Source organism: Falco cherrug, chromosome 14 (assembly GCF_023634085.1).
Source record: "Falco cherrug isolate bFalChe1 chromosome 14, bFalChe1.pri, whole genome shotgun sequence".
Taxonomy (NCBI): Eukaryota; Metazoa; Chordata; class Aves; order Falconiformes; family Falconidae; genus Falco; species Falco cherrug.
In genome coordinates this window covers 1,956,414-1,974,774 of record NC_073710.1, presented here as the reverse complement: position 1 = coordinate 1,974,774, position 18,361 = coordinate 1,956,414, and the positions used below count along the sequence as shown (strand labels likewise).

At 42.1% G+C, this 18,361-nt stretch overlaps 1 protein-coding gene across 1 annotated transcript in view; it reads left to right on the top strand.

The window, feature by feature from the left end:
* The window catches only part of GLG1 (golgi glycoprotein 1), an 86,933-nt gene extending 68,584 nt beyond the window's left edge, over positions 1 to 18,349 (top strand). The window contains exons 12-26 of the mRNA XM_055726540.1: positions 641 to 778; positions 1,602 to 1,688; positions 2,571 to 2,633; positions 3,297 to 3,410; positions 3,817 to 3,905; positions 4,790 to 4,907; positions 5,908 to 6,000; positions 6,532 to 6,669; positions 8,050 to 8,173; positions 8,523 to 8,665; positions 8,909 to 9,010; positions 9,690 to 9,797; positions 10,425 to 10,545; positions 12,429 to 12,535; positions 13,017 to 18,349. Coding sequence (XP_055582515.1) covers positions 641 to 778; positions 1,602 to 1,688; positions 2,571 to 2,633; positions 3,297 to 3,410; positions 3,817 to 3,905; positions 4,790 to 4,907; positions 5,908 to 6,000; positions 6,532 to 6,669; positions 8,050 to 8,173; positions 8,523 to 8,665; positions 8,909 to 9,010; positions 9,690 to 9,797; positions 10,425 to 10,545; positions 12,429 to 12,535; positions 13,017 to 13,184 — 1,713 coding nt within the window. The 3' untranslated portion in view covers positions 13,185 to 18,349. The remainder of the gene's footprint in view (positions 1 to 640; positions 779 to 1,601; positions 1,689 to 2,570; positions 2,634 to 3,296; positions 3,411 to 3,816; positions 3,906 to 4,789; positions 4,908 to 5,907; positions 6,001 to 6,531; positions 6,670 to 8,049; positions 8,174 to 8,522; positions 8,666 to 8,908; positions 9,011 to 9,689; positions 9,798 to 10,424; positions 10,546 to 12,428; positions 12,536 to 13,016) is intronic.
* The last annotated feature ends 12 nt before the right edge of the window (positions 18,350 to 18,361 follow it).

Genomic DNA, 18,361 nt, shown 5'->3' with positions numbered 1-18,361 from the left:
TAGATCTGTACTTTTTTCCAGTGCTGTACACAAAATGCTAGGTAACTTCCAGTGGTTTGAATTTTTAAATGTATGATGTTTTAAGCTTCGACAAGTGCATTTTAGGTCTGACGAGCACTGTACCAGTGTCCCTTGATTTTCTACAATTTGTTTCTTCCTCAGTCTTGCCAGTGCTGGCTCTGATGTGCTGCAGTGGGGATTGCTGAGAAGAAACCATACAGCAGGACTATATCGCCTTATTCTGGTCTTCCCTTTCGGTGTCGAGGGCATGAGCTATTTTGACTTTCTGCTCCAGAAGCAGTCTGGAGCTTTGAATGAAGGGGTCAGTGCAGCAGATAATCTAGGGACCTGCTTTGACATCTCATTTCGAAAGTGAAGGTTTAAGAATATAAGATTGATTTTAGTGGAATGAAAGGAGCCTCCATCCAAACTAAATAACGTAGCTCCGAACTCTTTTGAAGCCTGGTTCACTGGTGGGGCCCCAGCAGACTTGTGCTGAGCACTACAGGAAAACTACCGTGCTTTCTGGGTTTGCACATGGCATTTGTGGTTACTCACAGTACCTTACCTGACAGCATCTTGTTTGCGTTGTATGGGTGTAGAGACCCCATACGCTAAGTGCTCTCTGCCTCCCTTGCAGCTATCACGAGAGTGCAGAGCAGAGGTCCAGAGAATCCTCCATCAGCGTGCCATGGATGTGAAGCTGGACCCAGCCCTCCAGGACAAGTGCATGATTGACTTAGGGAAGTGGTGCAGTGAAAAAACAGAGACAGGGCAGGTACTATACACAGGAACGTTTCTACTTCGTTTGCAAAGTTGGAGGGGTGGGAAGGGCAAAAAGGGGATAAAGGGACATCTTGTTAGCTGTCTCTTTATAGCTGAGACTATATTAAAAATGAGTGCAGTTTGAAATGTAATCTACGCTAGACTGAGGGATGAAGGTGATACGAAGCAGCTTTGTACCTACTGCGTGGCTTCAGTAGGTTGAAAAGGGTAGTGGAATGAGAAGGGGAAGGGCATAGTTAACAAGCAGGACTTCAGTGAAGTAACCCCACCCCACCCTGGCTCTTACTTGTAATATTCTATTACAAGTTTGGCATTTCCCACATAAACTTTATCCTGTTTCCATTTAGCAAATACTGACATGTTTCCTGTGTTTATACAGAACTGAACTAACATCTGCTGCTACTTAACAAAGTTTCAAGACTCATGTTAAATTGCTGTGCCCCTGCAGAGCTGTAGGGAAGGAGCCGTTCAACAGCAGATGCAGTATGCCATTGTCTTTTTGACATGCCAATCATAGGTTGTAGCTTGGATAATCAGCCTCTCATTAAGGTTATGCAAAGGGCGAATTAAATATGTTATTCCAGAAGTGAAAGCACATTATCATGCAGCTTTTGAGAACAAGCAGTAACATCCTAGACCAACATCCTCGATCACTGCTATGTATATGTATTCTGGGAGTGCCAGTAGAGGAATGGGATTAAATGAGACGTAGGACTTCACAAGGAGGAGGGCAGTTTCACATGTGTTACAGTATTTCAAGCCCAAATGTTCAACTTGGGTTCTTGGATCACACACTAAAATGCCTGCTTTTGTAGGAGCTGGAATGCCTTCAGGACCATCTTGATGACTTAGTGCCTGATTGCAGAGACATAGTGGGAAACCTCACTGAGCTGGAGTCAGAGGTGAGCAGTTTTCAGCCTGGGATAAAGATATTAGTTGAGCATGTCATTTTGATAGTGATGAAAAAAAATGAGGTCAGAGTACCTGCAGAAGTGTAGCTCTCTGAGATCAGACAGAGACCATTCTTTTTACCCCATACAATGGAGATTTTCATGAGGTGTTCTTGAGGAAGAAAAATGAGCAACAGTTCAGACTAGGCTGGTGATGACATTTCTCCTGCTTAAAAAAATCGCTTATGGTACTGAAGCTAAGATTTCTTGCACAGGTAACCAAGTGACCTTTGGTACAAGTCAAGATATGTCATGGGACTTTGTTTTTGGTCTTGCTTGCAAGTAGTTTCGAGTACTATATTGCAGCTTCCCTCCTTCCATCCCCAAAATTTTGCAAGAAATAGCTGCTAGGTTTTCAGTGAGGTCAGCAGCTTTACTCGTGTTATGAAGCTGCATATTTAACTGTCTTGCCCCAAACTGTTTCCCATATCTCTTAAAATTTACGTTGTGCCCTAGGGAAGGCTTCCTTCCAATGGTTACAAAATGGTTGGCTCGGAACTGTCATAAATCTTATCACCTTACACTTAGGTAGTAGTTTTTCTAGTGCCGTAGCATCCAATTCAGAGGAGATTGGCCACATTATCCAAGCAATGAGTTTTGGTGGAGACCAGGCTCTTCCCTTGAGCTGGAAGGCTTGTCTTAACGTTTACGATGTTGTTGGTAAGGGTGAACCATAGGATTTCCAGAACTGAAGGGCAAAGCTGGCTGAATAAGATCTTTCAAATCCCTGTAAGCTGAGTTCAGTTTAACTTGTTACCACAGGTGGATTTTTTCCCAGAGCCTTTTTTCTTGTCCATTCACTGTGAAAACAAAATATTGCATGTTTTTTTGCAGGACATTCAAATTGAAGCCTTGCTGATGAGAGCGTGTGAGCCCATTATCCAGACGTTCTGTCATGTGAGTGCTCTGTAACAGTGTGAATATCTTTTGGGGAAAAAGACGGGGAGGGGGAAGGTTAGAGGTTTTAAATATTAGTTCTTGGTGTACTTGAAATACTTCAAAAGTAAAATCAGGTAAACAGTTACAAAAGTCTTTAATTAAAAAAACACCCTAAAGTAAAAATTCTTAGTTCCATCTAGTGCTTCCGCTGTCAGAGCCCTAGCATAAAAGCTAGTGTTTGAAGATGAAAATTGCCCTGTAATTGGAAAAATCAGTAAAAAACCAAACTTTTTTCCTTTTGCCTTGCCTGCAAGCAGTGTGTCTAGCCACTGCACTCTGTGCACCTGCTCAGTACTGCTGAAAAAACTTTTAGGTTGCTCTAGCATTGAATAATTAGATAGCAATGAAGGCATCCAACTAATAAGTCGAGTAAGCATTGAGTCTCTACAGGATGTTCTCCTGAGTCTAAAGTGTGCACGTGCCTGGGATAGTTCTTTTCTAAACTACATCTATAAGTATAGTTATGTGGTGGAGTTGGGCGGTACAGCTCTAGGGTGGTCTATTGATGGTGAGTGTAAGCTCACAATAGAGAGCAAGACTGTAAGTTCCATTACTTCCTGGTCACAGTGGGCTAAATGAGTATGAAAATCATGACTTTCAAGCCTTTCATCACTTCTTCAGGAGGTTGCAGATAACCAGATTGATTCCGGGGACCTGATGGAGTGTCTAATACAGAACAAACACCAGAAGGAAATGAATGAAAAATGTGCAATCGGAGTTACTCATTTCCAGCTGGTAAGATACACTTTTCTCTGCTATCAGTGGAAACCTGTTCTGTTCATTGAGGGTGTTGACAGGAATTGGCTAGTTATGAAACCCCTCCTTCCTTGAGATTGATTTCCCACTGTATTTAAAGTTTTCTTGTAAATTCAGACAGTTGTACTTGCATGTCTGGTCATAAATGGTTGCTTCTGGAGATGATTTATTTTCTGGCCCCCCTTCCTCCCTGGTGTATGGTAGATAGGGTCCCACCTTCTGCGGCAGTGCAGCATTTCCCCTTGCTTCCTCATCAATAAGTTTTGGACAAAAGCATTTGCTGATTGTACAATTCAACAAGGTTCTTTTGGGTAGCACTTTTCATTATTCTTTTTTCCTTCCAGGTGACCAAAGTTTGGGTTTTTTCCTCATTTCTGTCTTGCAGGTTCAAATGAAAGATTTTAGGTTCTCGTACAAGTTTAAAATGGCTTGCAAGGAGGATGTGCTGAAACTTTGCCCCAACATCAAAAAAAAGTATGTAGCACCTGACCAAACAGCAATGTGAACATATAAATACGTAATAAAGTCAGAGGATATTTCATGACAGGACAGAAAATGCTGGATTTCCTTTAAAGGCTGATTGTTTTGTGTGTGAAAACTTAGTGACTGCGTTCTGCAGATGCTTAAGGTAGAGGCATTGCCTGCCTCTTCAAAAATGACTCTGTTTTCCTCTTGCATACAAGTCTGTCCTCTGTATTTTTCTTGCTTAGAAAATAGCTAACAATTCCAATTAGTGGTGTGTGTGTCCCGGGATGTTTTATGTCCTTGCTAGATTTGTCGTCTTCTAAGATGCAGGTTACTGTTGTTCCAGTTGCTGCTCTGGGAAGGGGAAATAACCCACTTGTTTTAGCTGGTTTATTCATTTTGGTATAAGAGGTTTTTTAATAGCCTACTGCAATGACATAAGGCTGAATTACACACAAGGTCAATCCTATTCGTGGATAGCAAGACTATTTGCATTTTATGATATAAATGTCCTTCCCATAATGCAAAAGGATTTCTTGCAGTGCCATGTGGGTATTCACCTTCATCTATTTCTAAGATTAAGTAAAGCTTTGCTAAAGTGCTCATGTGACTTAAGAGCAGAGGTCTTGCTGGGCAGGGGTGTGCTGGCATTTTGATTATCTTCCTGTCTGCTGATCTAGACTCCAATTAGACAGCATCAGATTTAGGTTTTAATTGTGATCCAGTTACTCTACATAGAGCTGTACCCAGGCCAGAAGTAAGCACAGGTCCACAAGGACTTTGTTGTGTTTGGATTCTTGGGGTCCGTTTCTCCAATGTGGTGATCCAACACCAATCTTGGCTGATCTGAGTGAAGGGTATATGAGTAAAAAAAGCTGTTTTCTTTTCTGCAGGGTGGATGTAGTGATCTGTCTGAGCACAACTGTGCGCAATGATACTTTGCAGGATGCCAAGGAGCACAGGGTCTCTCTGAAGTGCCGCAAACAGCTGCGTGTTGAGGAGCTAGAGATGGTAAGCATGCATGAAACTCTTGATCTGCCCATCTTCTAGTGAGGTCCTTCAACTAAAGCTTCCTGGTTTGTCCTCCCTGGAAAAAAAAGGAAGCTCATTTGTAAGACATACCTAATTTATTTTTTCTAGTCTTCTTACAATACGAGGCTCAATTGCCCTTCACAGTGAAAGTAATGATTGTCTGCTTTAATGCCTTAAATATAGTCTCGCAAAGGCTAAAGCAAGCTAAATGGTCATTGGAATTTCAGCTAAAGTGATTATCTTTAGTGTTAGATAGTGACATGCAACACGTGCTGATGTCCTTAAAGTCCTCTAGGAGAGAATAAAAGCTTCATTTTACAGGCTGAGGAAACAAGCACAGATGAAGCAACTTGACTGCAGCTGCTCTTAAGTTGCTCAGTGGATAAACAGGAGTAGTATTTGTTCTGTAGGCAAGGCTGCCTCTCAGCTTCCTGGCTGCAGTCCTTGCAGCAATGAACTCTTAAGGCCTTTGTCTGGTATATATTGTTTGACTGTTAAAGCTTCACCTTAAACAGGCCTGTATCAGAAGAGGCAGCACTCTTGCCTTTGTATGGAATAATCCAAATGCTGAGCATCGTTAAAAGCAGGAAGCTTTATTAACATTCTCTAGATCACCCAGTAGATGGGTGGCTATTAATATGATGTTTAGCTTTCACATTAAAAGATTTTAGTTGTCTTGGACATTGGTGTTGATGCCCTTTTAGGAGGAGCAGTGGGAGCAAATTACCAGCTCTAAAATTTGGTTTAAGCCCTTTCTTTGAGTGTAAAAAGCCAACTGATCACTGCATGGGTTTGCAAAGCTGATTTCCCACTAACACCACTTCTCACAGCCAAGACCCCTACATTCAAAGAAATGGACCTACCTACTGTGAGAGTTGCTTGCTTTTTTTGTGAGTGGAGGGTTGTAGTTAATACGTGGACAAAGTAAATTAGTCTTTAGAGTGCTACTTAAAAGTTCATACTGTAATTTATACTGCAGACCGAGGATATCAGACTTGAACCAGAGCTCTATGAGGCTTGTAAAAGTGACATCAAGAATTACTGCCAGAACGTGCCCTATGGCAATGCTCAGGTAATGGATTTTATTAATAATTTACAATTTAATTTGTACTTTCATTTCAGAAAACTTCTGAAGAAGGCTTTTGCCCCTGTGAGTGCAGCTTTAGATTTTCATTTTGATATCACTGAAATCTTTTGGCAGTATTTTGAAATGTTAAATCTTTTTTTCACTGGTTCACAAGTATTAATACTGGGTGAATGCAATGCTGTGAGCCCTTCGTTCTGCAGTTAATGCTAGTTTTATGCTATTAGCAGCTGGTTACTGCAAATGTTGCTGAAGATTTTAGGCATAATGTCTGCAAGATGAGGTTTGGGGTTTTGGAGTAAGTCCATTTCCATCTCGTTAAATCTTTGTGAGAAGATGAGCTTAAAGCGCATCCTGGAGCTAAGCATGGGTAATGAGTTTTGATAAAATCCAAGCGTTGGGAACTTAACTGCACAAATCAGGTGAAGATAGGCATTGGAGTACACGTAGCTGTGTGTTTTGAGCAGCATATGACAGAATTTTGTCAACATGTCTGTTGTGGTTGTAACACTGTCATAGATTATTGAATGCCTGAAAGAAATCAAGAAGCAGTTGAGTACTCGGTGCCACCAGAAGGTGTTTAAACTGCAGGAGACAGAGATGATGGATCCAGAACTGGACTACACACTCATGAGAGTCTGCAAGCAGATGATCAAGGTAATGGTAACGTGCTGATTTAAGAGGGTGAGGTTGAGATATAAGAGCTCTCTCGGTTTTGAGCTTCCCATAAAAGCTTTTTACAAGACTGCTGTGGTGGTTTGGTGCTGTGGTGGTTTGGAAGTTTGATTGCTTCCTCCCCCACCTCCCAAAGTAATTAGTTTCTTAACTGAATCATGCTGAGTTTTCTTCAGGACTCTTCTCTATCAACTCTACTTCCTCCACATATCTGATTAAAGCCTGTGCACTAATAAATTTGTCTTACCAATTGCCAGCAGAATTGATGAGGAAGTCTGTGCTGAGGTTTCTAATGCAGTTTTCATCCAGTTGGTTTGGGTTTGCATTGGCTTTTAGCAAAGGTGAAGAAGTTATAATTACAGAGAGGAGTAACATCTTCGGTTTACTGCTGACCTGGTGCATACAGACTTCTGTCAAACTGATAAAGCAGGCAAAGTCATGCAAAATTTAGAATTAGAAATGCTGGCTTAAAGTGCTACCTCGTGAATGTTAATTCAAGCAGCAGTGAATGTTAATACAAGACAGTATTGCACAGGACAAGATACTACTTGCACAGTAGCCAAAATTGCAAGCCCTGAAACACAAGTATGTGTGGCCTGTATGCAGTACCCTGACTCCATACTGTGGCCAGAGCAGAATGTCTTGAGAATTTATTGCTCTTCAATACAGACTCATGCTTTTTTAAAAAGACTTGTCATCTCAGCAAAATCATGAAGATTAGAAGATGCAACAGCCTTATCTTACACCCATTGAATTAGTTTGTAACAAAAGAAATTAGTACCTTGATCTGAATTTTGGTAAGCTGGTTAACTTTTAACTATCTCATTCTGAGCGGGAATGGGAAAATTAGTACCAGTGGGCTCTTCTCTGCTTTCTCATTCCATATGGTCTTTGTCCCGAATGTTACCAATGAAGACTACCTGTTGCTTTGTTCAGCCAGCATTTATGCAGAACAGTGGCATCTGTATGGACTTTTAAAGATTCTCATTTTAGTTTCTGGAATAAAGGGGGAGTGGAAGTAGTTGGGTGTGAGACCTAATTTGGTAGGTATGTGCTGTAACTTAAGAATAGAAAATAAAGGCAAATTGCTTTTGATACTACCAACACAAGCTGGTGCCTAGAAGCCAGTTGAGGCTGTACGGCTTAGTGCACAGTCCGTAACAGAGAGATCCATCCCCATAGTTGATTTGGAATAGCACTGTTCTTGTTAACAGGAGGTGTTGGGGCTAGGGCGTGTGTCTGTATACCTCTGGCTTGGGCAGGTGGTTGTTGTTTTTCATGAATATAATTGGTTGTTTTGTTTGGGGTTTGTTTTTCAAGTGTTTAGTGATGAAATCTTGGTTATTTTTGTTTCTTTGGTAGCGGTTTTGTCCAGAGGCAGACTCAAAAAATATGTTGCAGTGTTTGAAACAAAACAAGAACAGTGAAGTGATGGATCCTAAATGCAAGCAAATGATTACCAAGCGCCAGATTACACAGAACACAGGTATCATCTTTGGAAAAAAACTTGCCTGCCTGAGCTGTTGAGTGATCTGCATGGCTGGAAGAATATTCACTTTGTTTTCATTTCCTTCATGGTTGTCAGTGCACACACTGACTTTATTCAGTCAGGTTCTTGAGGGTCAGCATGTGTTATTTGATACACTTTATTCCTGAAGCTCTTACCTCACCAGTTAAAATTATGTTGTGAAAAAACACTATTTCCTCCCGAAATTAAATTAATTGGTGGTACAATGCCATCCAGGAAATTTCTGTGAAATCTCTTTTGAAGTGTTATGTTCTGTCATCTGAAGAGATGTGTACTCTAATGAAGTTCTGTCATCTTTCCTGGTTAGATTACCGCTTAAATCCAGTGCTCAGGAAGGCGTGCAAAGCAGACATACCGAAATTCTGCCAAAATATCCTGAACAGGGCCAAGGATGATACAGAGTTGGAAGGGCAAGTCATCTCATGCCTGAAGTTGAAATATGCAGACCAGGTGAGTGGAGCTGATGCATGCAAATAAGAAATTCTGCAGGTTTGTGCTGAGCAAGAGTCACTGAATAACAAATCAAACTTGGGCTTGTGGTGTGTTCAGTGCAGGTAACAAGCAGACTGTATGTAAATGAATTTTTTTACACTTCCATATAAGTATTACAGAATACGTAAGTTAAAATGCAAGGTGATTGATTTATGAAAATAAAGGTCCTTGAGTGCGTTAATGACTTTCTCCGCTTAATAGCGTCTCTCTCCAGACTGCGAGGACCAAATTCGAGTGATAATCCAGGAATCAGCTCTTGATTATCGGCTGGATCCCCAGCTTCAGATGCACTGTTCTGAAGAGGTAGGAAAAGTAGCTCTGCACCTACTTACTCAGGATGAAAACTCTTCTCATGTTTCATGAAGTCCCTTCACATAACAGATTTTTGTTTCTTAAAACATGAGCTCTCCTGATAATGAAGCCAACCAAAAAACCCCCATAAAACCCCTTTGAACTGTTCCTAGACAGTCAGGTTCTCTGCTTGTGACTTCTGCCAATGTGCAAGAATTGCAGTTTCCTCTGCAGTGCTAATATGAAGTTAATTTTTTCATCTGGGATTTCAGCAATACTTGTGCTATGGGAAAAATACTGCTTTCCTGTTAAAAAAAAAAATAATTAGTTTTCTGGTCTTGTCAACCTTAACCTGGAGTACAGTCAGGTTTCTGAGCTTTTACTTTCAATAGCTGAATCAGCTATGCCTTAAGTATTGCTTATTTCATATATTAACATTATTTCTATGCTGTTTTCCTCCCAGCCTTCCTCCTCAGTAAAGCAATATCGACTTTTTGCTGTTGAGTTTCGAAGGGTATGCATATTGCATGAGCCAGGCTGTGTTTGGCTCTGGGGATTCTGAGGGGGGAAGTATCTCATCATGTGTTCTGTAGCTGCACCCTGTGATGAGCTAATGTATTGAGATATAAATGTGCCAAGAGGCAGAATGATTGTTGTGAACTACTTATGTTAAAATACTTCTTCAAAATAGATTTCCAGCTTATGTGCAGAAGAAGCAGCAGCTCAGGAGCAGACTGGGCAGGTGGAAGAATGTCTGAAAGTGAATCTGCTGAAAATAAAAACAGAAATGTGCAAGAAGGTAAAGGAAATAAAATGAATGTGCTCTAAAAGATATCCCATCCCTGCAGAAGTCTGATTTTTCTTCCAGATCGCAGCCCTGGCCATGTTCTAGCTAGTATGAAGCCAGAGCTCTGCAAATTTCCTTATGCATCTTAGTTCTGGCCTGCAGCAATTCAGTTTCAATGTGCCGGTGAAGATTGTGCCGACAGTGCCTCCTTTGCAATTCTAGACTTGGATTCTTTTTTGATTATGGTTGCCAAAGTTTCTTGTTACTAACCTGTTTTCTGTTGCTGTCTCCGTTGCACGCTTCCTGAGTGCTGGGTATGGCCTAGGCACTGGCTGTGCCCCAGGGCTGTAGGAATTGCCCCATGGCTGTGGCATCTTATTTCATTTCTAACTCAAGTAGCCCGGGCATATTGACTTTGTACTTTAATACGGGTATTTTAGTGAACATAACTACGGTAACCCTTATAAACCAGGACATTTAATCCAGCCTAAACGAGCTTTCATAGCCTCATCCAGGGACAGTGGTGTTTTTTTCTCATGATCCTGGATTTAAAAAGATGATGCACCTTTCAGAAACATTGAGCAGTGTGAATTTTTTTTCTCCTTTTTTGAGATGTACTTGTAATTTTCCCCTCCCCAGGAAGTGCTCAACATGCTGAAAGAAAGCAAAGCAGATATATTTGTTGACCCAGTGCTCCACACAGCCTGTGCCCTAGACATCAAACACCACTGTGCTGCCATTCCACCAGGGAGAGGACGCCGTAAGTGCTTATGCTTTACTCGTATCACAGTCCTGAGAGCCTTAAGCTGCATTTTCTTACCAGCATTATGTGAAGTTCAAGATACCTCCACCAGTTTTTTGTGGGTAATAGGGTGGAGCAGCTGCAGAGGTGGTAGATGCCACTAGAAGATCTGTATCAAGTCCTTCCTTACGTTGAAGGCGGGACCTGTTCTTCAACCCTGATGTAATATCAGTGCAGTGTTACCTGCAAATTGTAGGAGTCTATCATATGTTCCATCATTCAGATGGTTTCTGACAATAGTCTGTGATACCAGATCCGTAACCCTTCTATGAAATCCTTCCTCAGTTAAATCACATTGAAAATGAGCTCTTAGTATACATGGACTGAGGTGCCCATGGGCTCATTTTTCAGTGAGGTTTGTCTCCCACCCTGTATCAGCTTCAGACCAGATAAAGCTCCCAAGCTTACTTAAAACAGTGTTGTGTCAGACTGTATCAAAAGCGTCCCTAGAACGAAATAAGCTGCTGCTTAAGCAAATCAACTGGGTTTCACAAGATTCATTCACAGCTATTCCCCAAGCTCTGTTCTTTCGTTTTGTCAGTCTTTGTCCATGGTTGACTACTTTATTTCAGTTTAATTTCATCTGTCAAAAATATTGAAATCCTTTGATCTGTTTTTTTTCTTCTTTGCTTAAATATGTCAGTGTTTTTCTTTTCCAGTATTACAGACGGCAGGTAATCTTTACTATGCTTTCTAAGTTCACATAGCTCAAGGCTTTGAGACTTAATCAACTGTTCCAAGTCCTCCAAGACTGAGTTCAGCAAGTTCAGACCACTTGAAACATGATTTATTGAAGTATTTCCTAACCCATTCTTTTCCTGTTTGAGGTCAAGCAAGCTCTTGCACTTTGTTACTGCTATTACGTTAGCTAGCTGGATAGTATGTCTGGCTGTTGTAAGGAAAGCTAGTGGGGAAAACAGTTCTGAACTTTCCCATCTTTCTGAGTTTATCTGGCATTAAAAATAGCAGCTAAGTATTTTCCTGATTGTCGTCTTTCATGCTGGTTACTGAATGCCTTTCTGAAATTCTGGGTATCCTTTATTCCTATTTTGTCATAATTCTTTTCATGTGCTTTCTGACATGTTGGCACTGAGGGTGTGCAGAAGTCTGTAGCTTAGAGGGGGATCTGCCTCTTGGACTGACAATTGTGTTTAGAAAGTCTGGAGTTAGCATTGCAAACTTTTTGAACAAAGTAACTTTTCGTTGCAAAACAGAAAGCATCCTGTTAGGGATTATTCATGTAAGGCAACATAAGTATAAAATACAAAATTTTATGTCAGTGTCTCAAATAAGCTTATGAGTTAGCTAGGCCGTTCCTTAGGCACCCAGAACATTGTGATCCCGTTTCCTTTCACAGGACAGTGTGAAGACTCAGGAAGTTAAAATTTTCCAAAACAGTTTGTTGATCAAAATAAACCCTTAACAAGCCTAAGGAGATAACATTATGTTTTCTGCTGAGCTGAATGTAATCAGTTCTCTCTAGAAGGTAGTGGCATGGAATATAGAACACAGCTCATTGAAGGTGCAAATGTGTAAGACTTTATAAAATGTCTTGTAAATCACATGAATTACATCTTGCGTATGTACTGTAATTTTTTTTGAAAGTCAGAATTCCTTGTGTCTCAAAATGCAGCATTTATCATGAATCTTAGTGAAATTGCTAGCTTCAAGGGTACAGCAGGGCTTTGTGTATAGCCTGTCGGGCTGGCTGGTCTGTTTAGCAAGCTATTTAACTGTCACCTTTTACGAGAATCGAAGTGTCCCTTCCGAGCAGCCTTTCTGTAATGTGTTGTTGAAGCCACTGTTTCTATTTTGTAACACCCATCTTCTGCACATTACAGAAATGTCCTGTTTAATGGAAGCTCTGGAAGATAAGCGTGTGAGGTTGCAGCCTGAATGCAAGAAACGCCTTAATGATCGTATTGAAATGTGGAGCTATGCTGCAAAGGTCAGTATGTGCAGGATTTCCCTTTTTGTGCATTGGATCTTTCTGTCACAAGCTATTTATGAAAAACTTTTGAACTGATGAAATTCTTATATCTGAAGTTTAGCATTTTGAGTTTTGTACAGAAAAATTGAAAACAAGTCTTTGGTTTTTTTTTTTTTGAACTTGGGTATCTTACTTTCTGTGTCTGGGATGCATCTTCAACAGTGCAGAATTTAACAGTCTTCTGTGCACACAGGGCTTGGTCTCCTGTAGAGAAGGTCTGGGGCAATGAAATGGGTGAGGAGATCTTCCTGTTACAAAGCTCTCCTGAGCAGCAGTTCCTTCAGATAAATTGTTGCAGGCCTGCCTGTTTGTGGCTCAGGCCAAGTCTGACAATGGACAGGAGGCCACAGCAGTACCAGAGACTAAACTTGATAAATGCCAAGGCTGAGGGTTGCATGGAAAGCAAAGCTACGCTCATTTATTCCCTTCTCACCTCCAGGTTGCCCCAGCAGAAGGCTTTTCTGACCTTGCCATGCAAGTTATGACCTCTCCGTCCAAGAATTACATACTCTCTGTGATCACGGTCGGCATCTGTGTACTCTTCCTCATCGGCCTGATGTGTGGACGCATCACCAAGCGGGTGACAAGAGAGCTCAAGGACAGGTAGAGCCTGGATTGCCTGCTGAAGAAATGCCTGCCCAGTGCCCAGTTTTGTACAGCCCTCCTCTGTATAGTCTACCCACCCCCTCTTGTGAGAGGAGAATAAAAAAAAAAAAAAAAAAAATTAGAACAGCAGCAGGTGTTGGCTCAGTTTTCCCATCCTGGATCTCATCCACAGCATCTTCATCCTATGAAAGTTTGTGTGCAACATTGGCAGCCCAGCCAGCAGCTTTTGTTACCCCTTTGTTAGCAGACTCTTGTTTACCTGCCTGTAGACAAGTCTTTATTGTACTGTTGGAACTGCCTTCACTCTCCAAATCAGACTGGTATGACCTGCAGCTCAAGCAGTTTTTAAGTAAATTTTTAAAGAAAGACATATATCTGCATACCGACTATATGATTTAGGTAATGGTTCATACTGAAATCCTAGTCATCCTCTGTGGCTGGGTGAAATTGAGGCAGGAAATTAAAGGGTAAATTGCATCTTACACCACAGTTGGCCTTGTTTTGGACATCTTGCTCACCTTATGTAAAGCATCTTCAGAGCATAGTCTTGGACAACCTAAGGACACCAGCCACTGGTGTCGTCTTCTAGTGAATATCCTGCTTTTGTGACTGTGGATATTTTTGGTTGAAAAGATGTCCTCCCTTTCTTCCTCTGCCACTCTCAAGATAGAATAAAATACTGACCAGGATCAAATACTCATGTGAGCTGTACAACTTGTATTTCAGTAGGTTAAAGACACGGTGTAGACACGAGGCACGTAGAGCCTGTCAGTAGTGTACAGTGCTGCTCTCAGCGGGCATTAAGTGCCCTGATCAGTTACTTGGTCAAATTTTTTATTAGCAATGATGCAGTAAAATTCTAACACTCCTTTTATTTTACCTCGTTGCTGCTAAGATGTTACCCTTCTGAATTAACTATCTACAGATGATATTGACATGCTGGCAATACAGTGCCCTGTCAGCGATGCAGAAAGTGACTGAACGCTCAACGTGCTCTATCTGTAAAACGGTTTCTTGTGGGCTAGCACAGTGGTTTATAACTGGCCTGTCTGGGTCTTAATGGTGTGAATGGTAGCACTGAAGAGTGTTCTTCATTTCCACAACTACAACTGATAGCTGTAGCAACTGGCATTTCCTGGGGTGTAGGATGCAGGTGCTGGTCCAGCAGGCCAAGCAGGAGTGGATGGGAGGGTGACAGTGTTGTATGAAAGGCAGAAACATCTGGATCTTTAAGGGAAGTAGCTTTTACATTGTTACCATCAATGTGTGCACTCACGCTATATATATAGTTACACTTCCAGACCCTGATACTCACACCCGACAGCCCAAAGGTCTGTTTTAGAAAAGCTGCACCAGTAGTTGTGGCCTCTTCTTACCATCATCTTTGTTCCTCAAGGAGGCGTGGAGGGCATAAGCCACATGCTTATGCTGAAACATCGAGTGTGGCGAAATCTCAAAGTGACTGCATGAGAGTCCATGTGTACAGTAGGATAAACTTTATTCGCCTTTTAGATGTGCTCACCTGTGTTGTGTGCTGCGGTAAAAATCATGTGCCTGAAACGGTCCAACTTAGGCTGACACTTGACTCATACCTTTCATTTTTCCACTTAGTGCACTGCTAAGTAAGACCTGACACTTCCAGTTCTCCACATGTTTCTCTAGAGGAACGGTGGAGGTGGTTTTGAGACACTTTGGAGTGTGGAGCAGCTGATTTGATGATGCTGTGTGTACAGAATGGCGTATACATAATACCGTGAGCTTTGCTGCAGCTGAAGCTTTTTGCAAACGTACCTTCACCCCACTCTAAGGATGGACAGCAAACTATTAGTGAGATGTTCTTAGACTTACTATGCTAGTGAGTCTTTCGCCGACACTGCTGGCGTTATATCAAAGTGTTACGAACACAAGGCAAGCAGTAGCGAAAGTCTGGGCAATGAAAGTTCAGTGGAGAATTAGTGCATGGTAGGATTGCAGTTAAGTGGTTAGGTAGAACAGAAATTAAGCCTGAATTCTTTCTCCCCGCCATCCTCCCTGGTGCTAACAAAGCTTAACTGGCCCTCTGTCAATGTGAAGTGGAGCAGAAGAGGAATAGTTGATCGCATCTCTTGAGGTAGCGCAGGTGTGTAACACCACAAATGTTAGTTTGGCAATTATAAGTGTGTATTGTTTGACTTGACGGGGTGCAGAAATTACTGCTGTGGAGATGGGTGTGTTCACAGAGCTGTCAGCAAGGGACGTGGGATCTTTGTGCAGCCTTGCTTGCTTGGCACGAGTCCTGCTTCTCAGAATGTCTATGGGGCATAACTAAATTGCTATCGGAGGGCTTTTTTGAAACTGTTGTGACTTTTCGAAAAGGCATTTTGTAACCTGATTAGCTTGAAAAGCCTAATTAGATGGTTTATTGTCTAGAAATAGCATCTTCCACTAAATTCCAAAAGACATTGCAGTGAAAATTGTAGGGTTTTAGCCATAGTTCTGAATGTAAACCCTGTTCAGCTCTGAAGGTGACTTTCTTAACTTTCAGATACAAGGCTTTCTGGGGTTTTTTTGCTTTTTCATTTGGAGAAGGTTAAGGTAGGGGTGCCTGGAGTGCTGTGTTAGGAATCTGTGGTATATGGTGGTATTAGTTTATGCTTCGTGGTGTTTCTGTCAGTAGACTCACTTGGGAATTCGGTTTCAGTGTGAGTGCTCTGAGATGGTGGTGTAGCTGTGTGTCTGGAAGCCCTCTGAAGCAAAGGTAGAATACTAAATCAATTTCTACATCGTTCCCTCAGATACCCTTTGTCACTGTAAGAGCACAGACCCACCATCACCAGTGTCATACCTTTAAAAGGGTCCAGGCTATTTTATTATTGAGCATTGTTATCTCTTCACCTTTTAAAATGGGGCCCTCTGCCATTGCTAGTGACTACATTTTTTTTTTTTTTTTTCATGGCTAGGAATCTACCAGTCCCAGTCTTGAACTATCCTTCCCTTCTTTTCACGGATACTTAAAAATCTAGAGGTCTGAGAAGCACAGAAACCCACACAAGTACTCTTCCAAAAATAACCTGCTTGCGCTGTTGCCAACACAACATCTTGCCTGCAGGTAACTGCTTTCCATTGCAGGGAAAAAAATAAATGGTTGTAAGAAAAACTGCTGTTGCCTTGAACTTGAGGAAGCCTTTTAACTTCTCTGATCTAATCAAGAGCACTAGAGATAGCTGCCATTGGGCTAGAGAAGTGTGGCAGAACCCAGGGGGACCCTTTCCTCTTCATGACCCTCACCTCTTGGTGGGGAAAGCTGCCTTCCACAGAATGCGGTTCAGGAGGTGGGGGTTTGTTTTCCCTCCTTGTCATCATAAAACCTTCTCTTGGAGAGCTTATTCTAGATGCTGGTGCTCCCAGTGGTGGATGGAAGGGCTAGATGATGGGGGACATACAAGGCATGCAGCTCTCTGTTTCCCTCCTGCTGCTGCAAGGTTAACAAGATATGTTTCCTAAATGATGGTGTGTGTTTAGATGACATGTATGTTTGCCAAATGACAGCACATGATTAGATGACGTGTAAGGGGGACTGTGCATGATGTGCACCTCATTGCGCCACTCCTGCTAGGCTGTTAGTGTTCATTCTTGTTGACCTTAAGCTTATTTATTGTTTACCTAGTGGGTCTAATCAAGTCCTCTTGCTGAGTTTCAGCTTGGGATTCTCCTGCCTCGTTTCTGTCATTCAGGCTGCTGGAGTAACTCATCTGGGTAGGAACAAAATTCCTGGCACTTCCAAGTACTGTCCAGCAAGTTCAGTCGAGTACCGTATGTCTGTGTCACTGCAAAGGGCGGGAAAAGCCCCGATGAAGGTCAAAAATCAAAGCATTTCCTCCCAAATCTGACGCTTAAATCCATGGCAATATAATCAGTCTTGATTGAAAGAATCCACTGTAAGCGCGTTGTATGAAAAATAAGAGGAGTGAATGTCTCAAGTACAGAATAACTGCGGGTGGGCACAGAGGGAGGAAATGTGACAAGCTGGAGGGATCAATCAAATCCCATAATGTTGTAGAGGAATTACGTTCGAGTTGGATGGCGACTTCTGTTAAAACACAACCTTACTTAGTTGAAAGAAGATTGTAGTACTTTCTTATTTTTACCGTATCAGTTTTGCTTGAAAAAAAAAAGTAGTTTTGAGGTGTGTGTGAGTGCGTGAGTGTGGTATGAAACATTTCATCTAGCACTTCTGTCGCTATTTAAAATATAGCTCGGTGGACCTGCAACAGCTGTAGTGTCGGTTTGTATAAAAGTACTTTCTTAATTATGGGGTTCAAAATCTCGAAGGCAGCTCCCAGGTACTGATCTTTGTGCGGTCGCCTTGCTGGGGGGCCAATCCTGCCGGCTTGCTGCTTCCACCTGTGAGCTGTGCTTAGAGGGGACCTGAATCCCCCCTGTGCTATCGAGCCCTGAGCCTGCGTGGCGCGGGGAGGAGTAGGAACGTATTGCCGCTCGCTGGCCAGAGGCAGATTGCTGTTTTCTCCTTCCACAACACCCAGATTTCATTCCATAGCTGACCGAAAGCAAAAGATCCCTTGCTGGGTGAGTCACTGCACCCCGAAATCCCCCCCCCCCCCCCCCCATTTATTGAGTTAAAGTGCTTGTGTAGCTCTCCCCTTGGGAAATACTGAACTAGGGGAAAAGGGAGAGGTGTGACCTGCCTGTAGGCGCTGGTGCCGAAGGAGGGGGGATCAGAAAGTGTGCCTAACCTTCGCATGCGACTGGATGGTATACTGGAGAAGTGACAGTGAGTTTTCTGGGGGGCGAGGGGGTACCCCAGCACACCCTGCTGCCCCCCTGGGGGTGGCACCACAGGCCTCCCCCACAGTGTACAAAGCAGACCCAGCGGGTTCCTGTTGTACAGCAGAGGCTGTTTGAACTTAGTCTCTTTTATTTTTAATTATTATTTTTAAATGTGACATTAACGAGACTTCTTTTTGTTGTTGTTGTAAATTGTTTTCCCTTTCTGTGTATAAATCCTGGCCGCTCCTTGTTTTGGTTGGGTTTTTTTTTGTTTTTGTTTTTTTACATGTCCATGCTGTGTAATTTTAAGATGTTACTGAGATTCTGAACATAATAATGTGCATTTTTTCTGTACAGATGAAATGGGAGAATTTAATAAAAAGAGTCTGCAGGTTTTCACTTGTTGTAGTT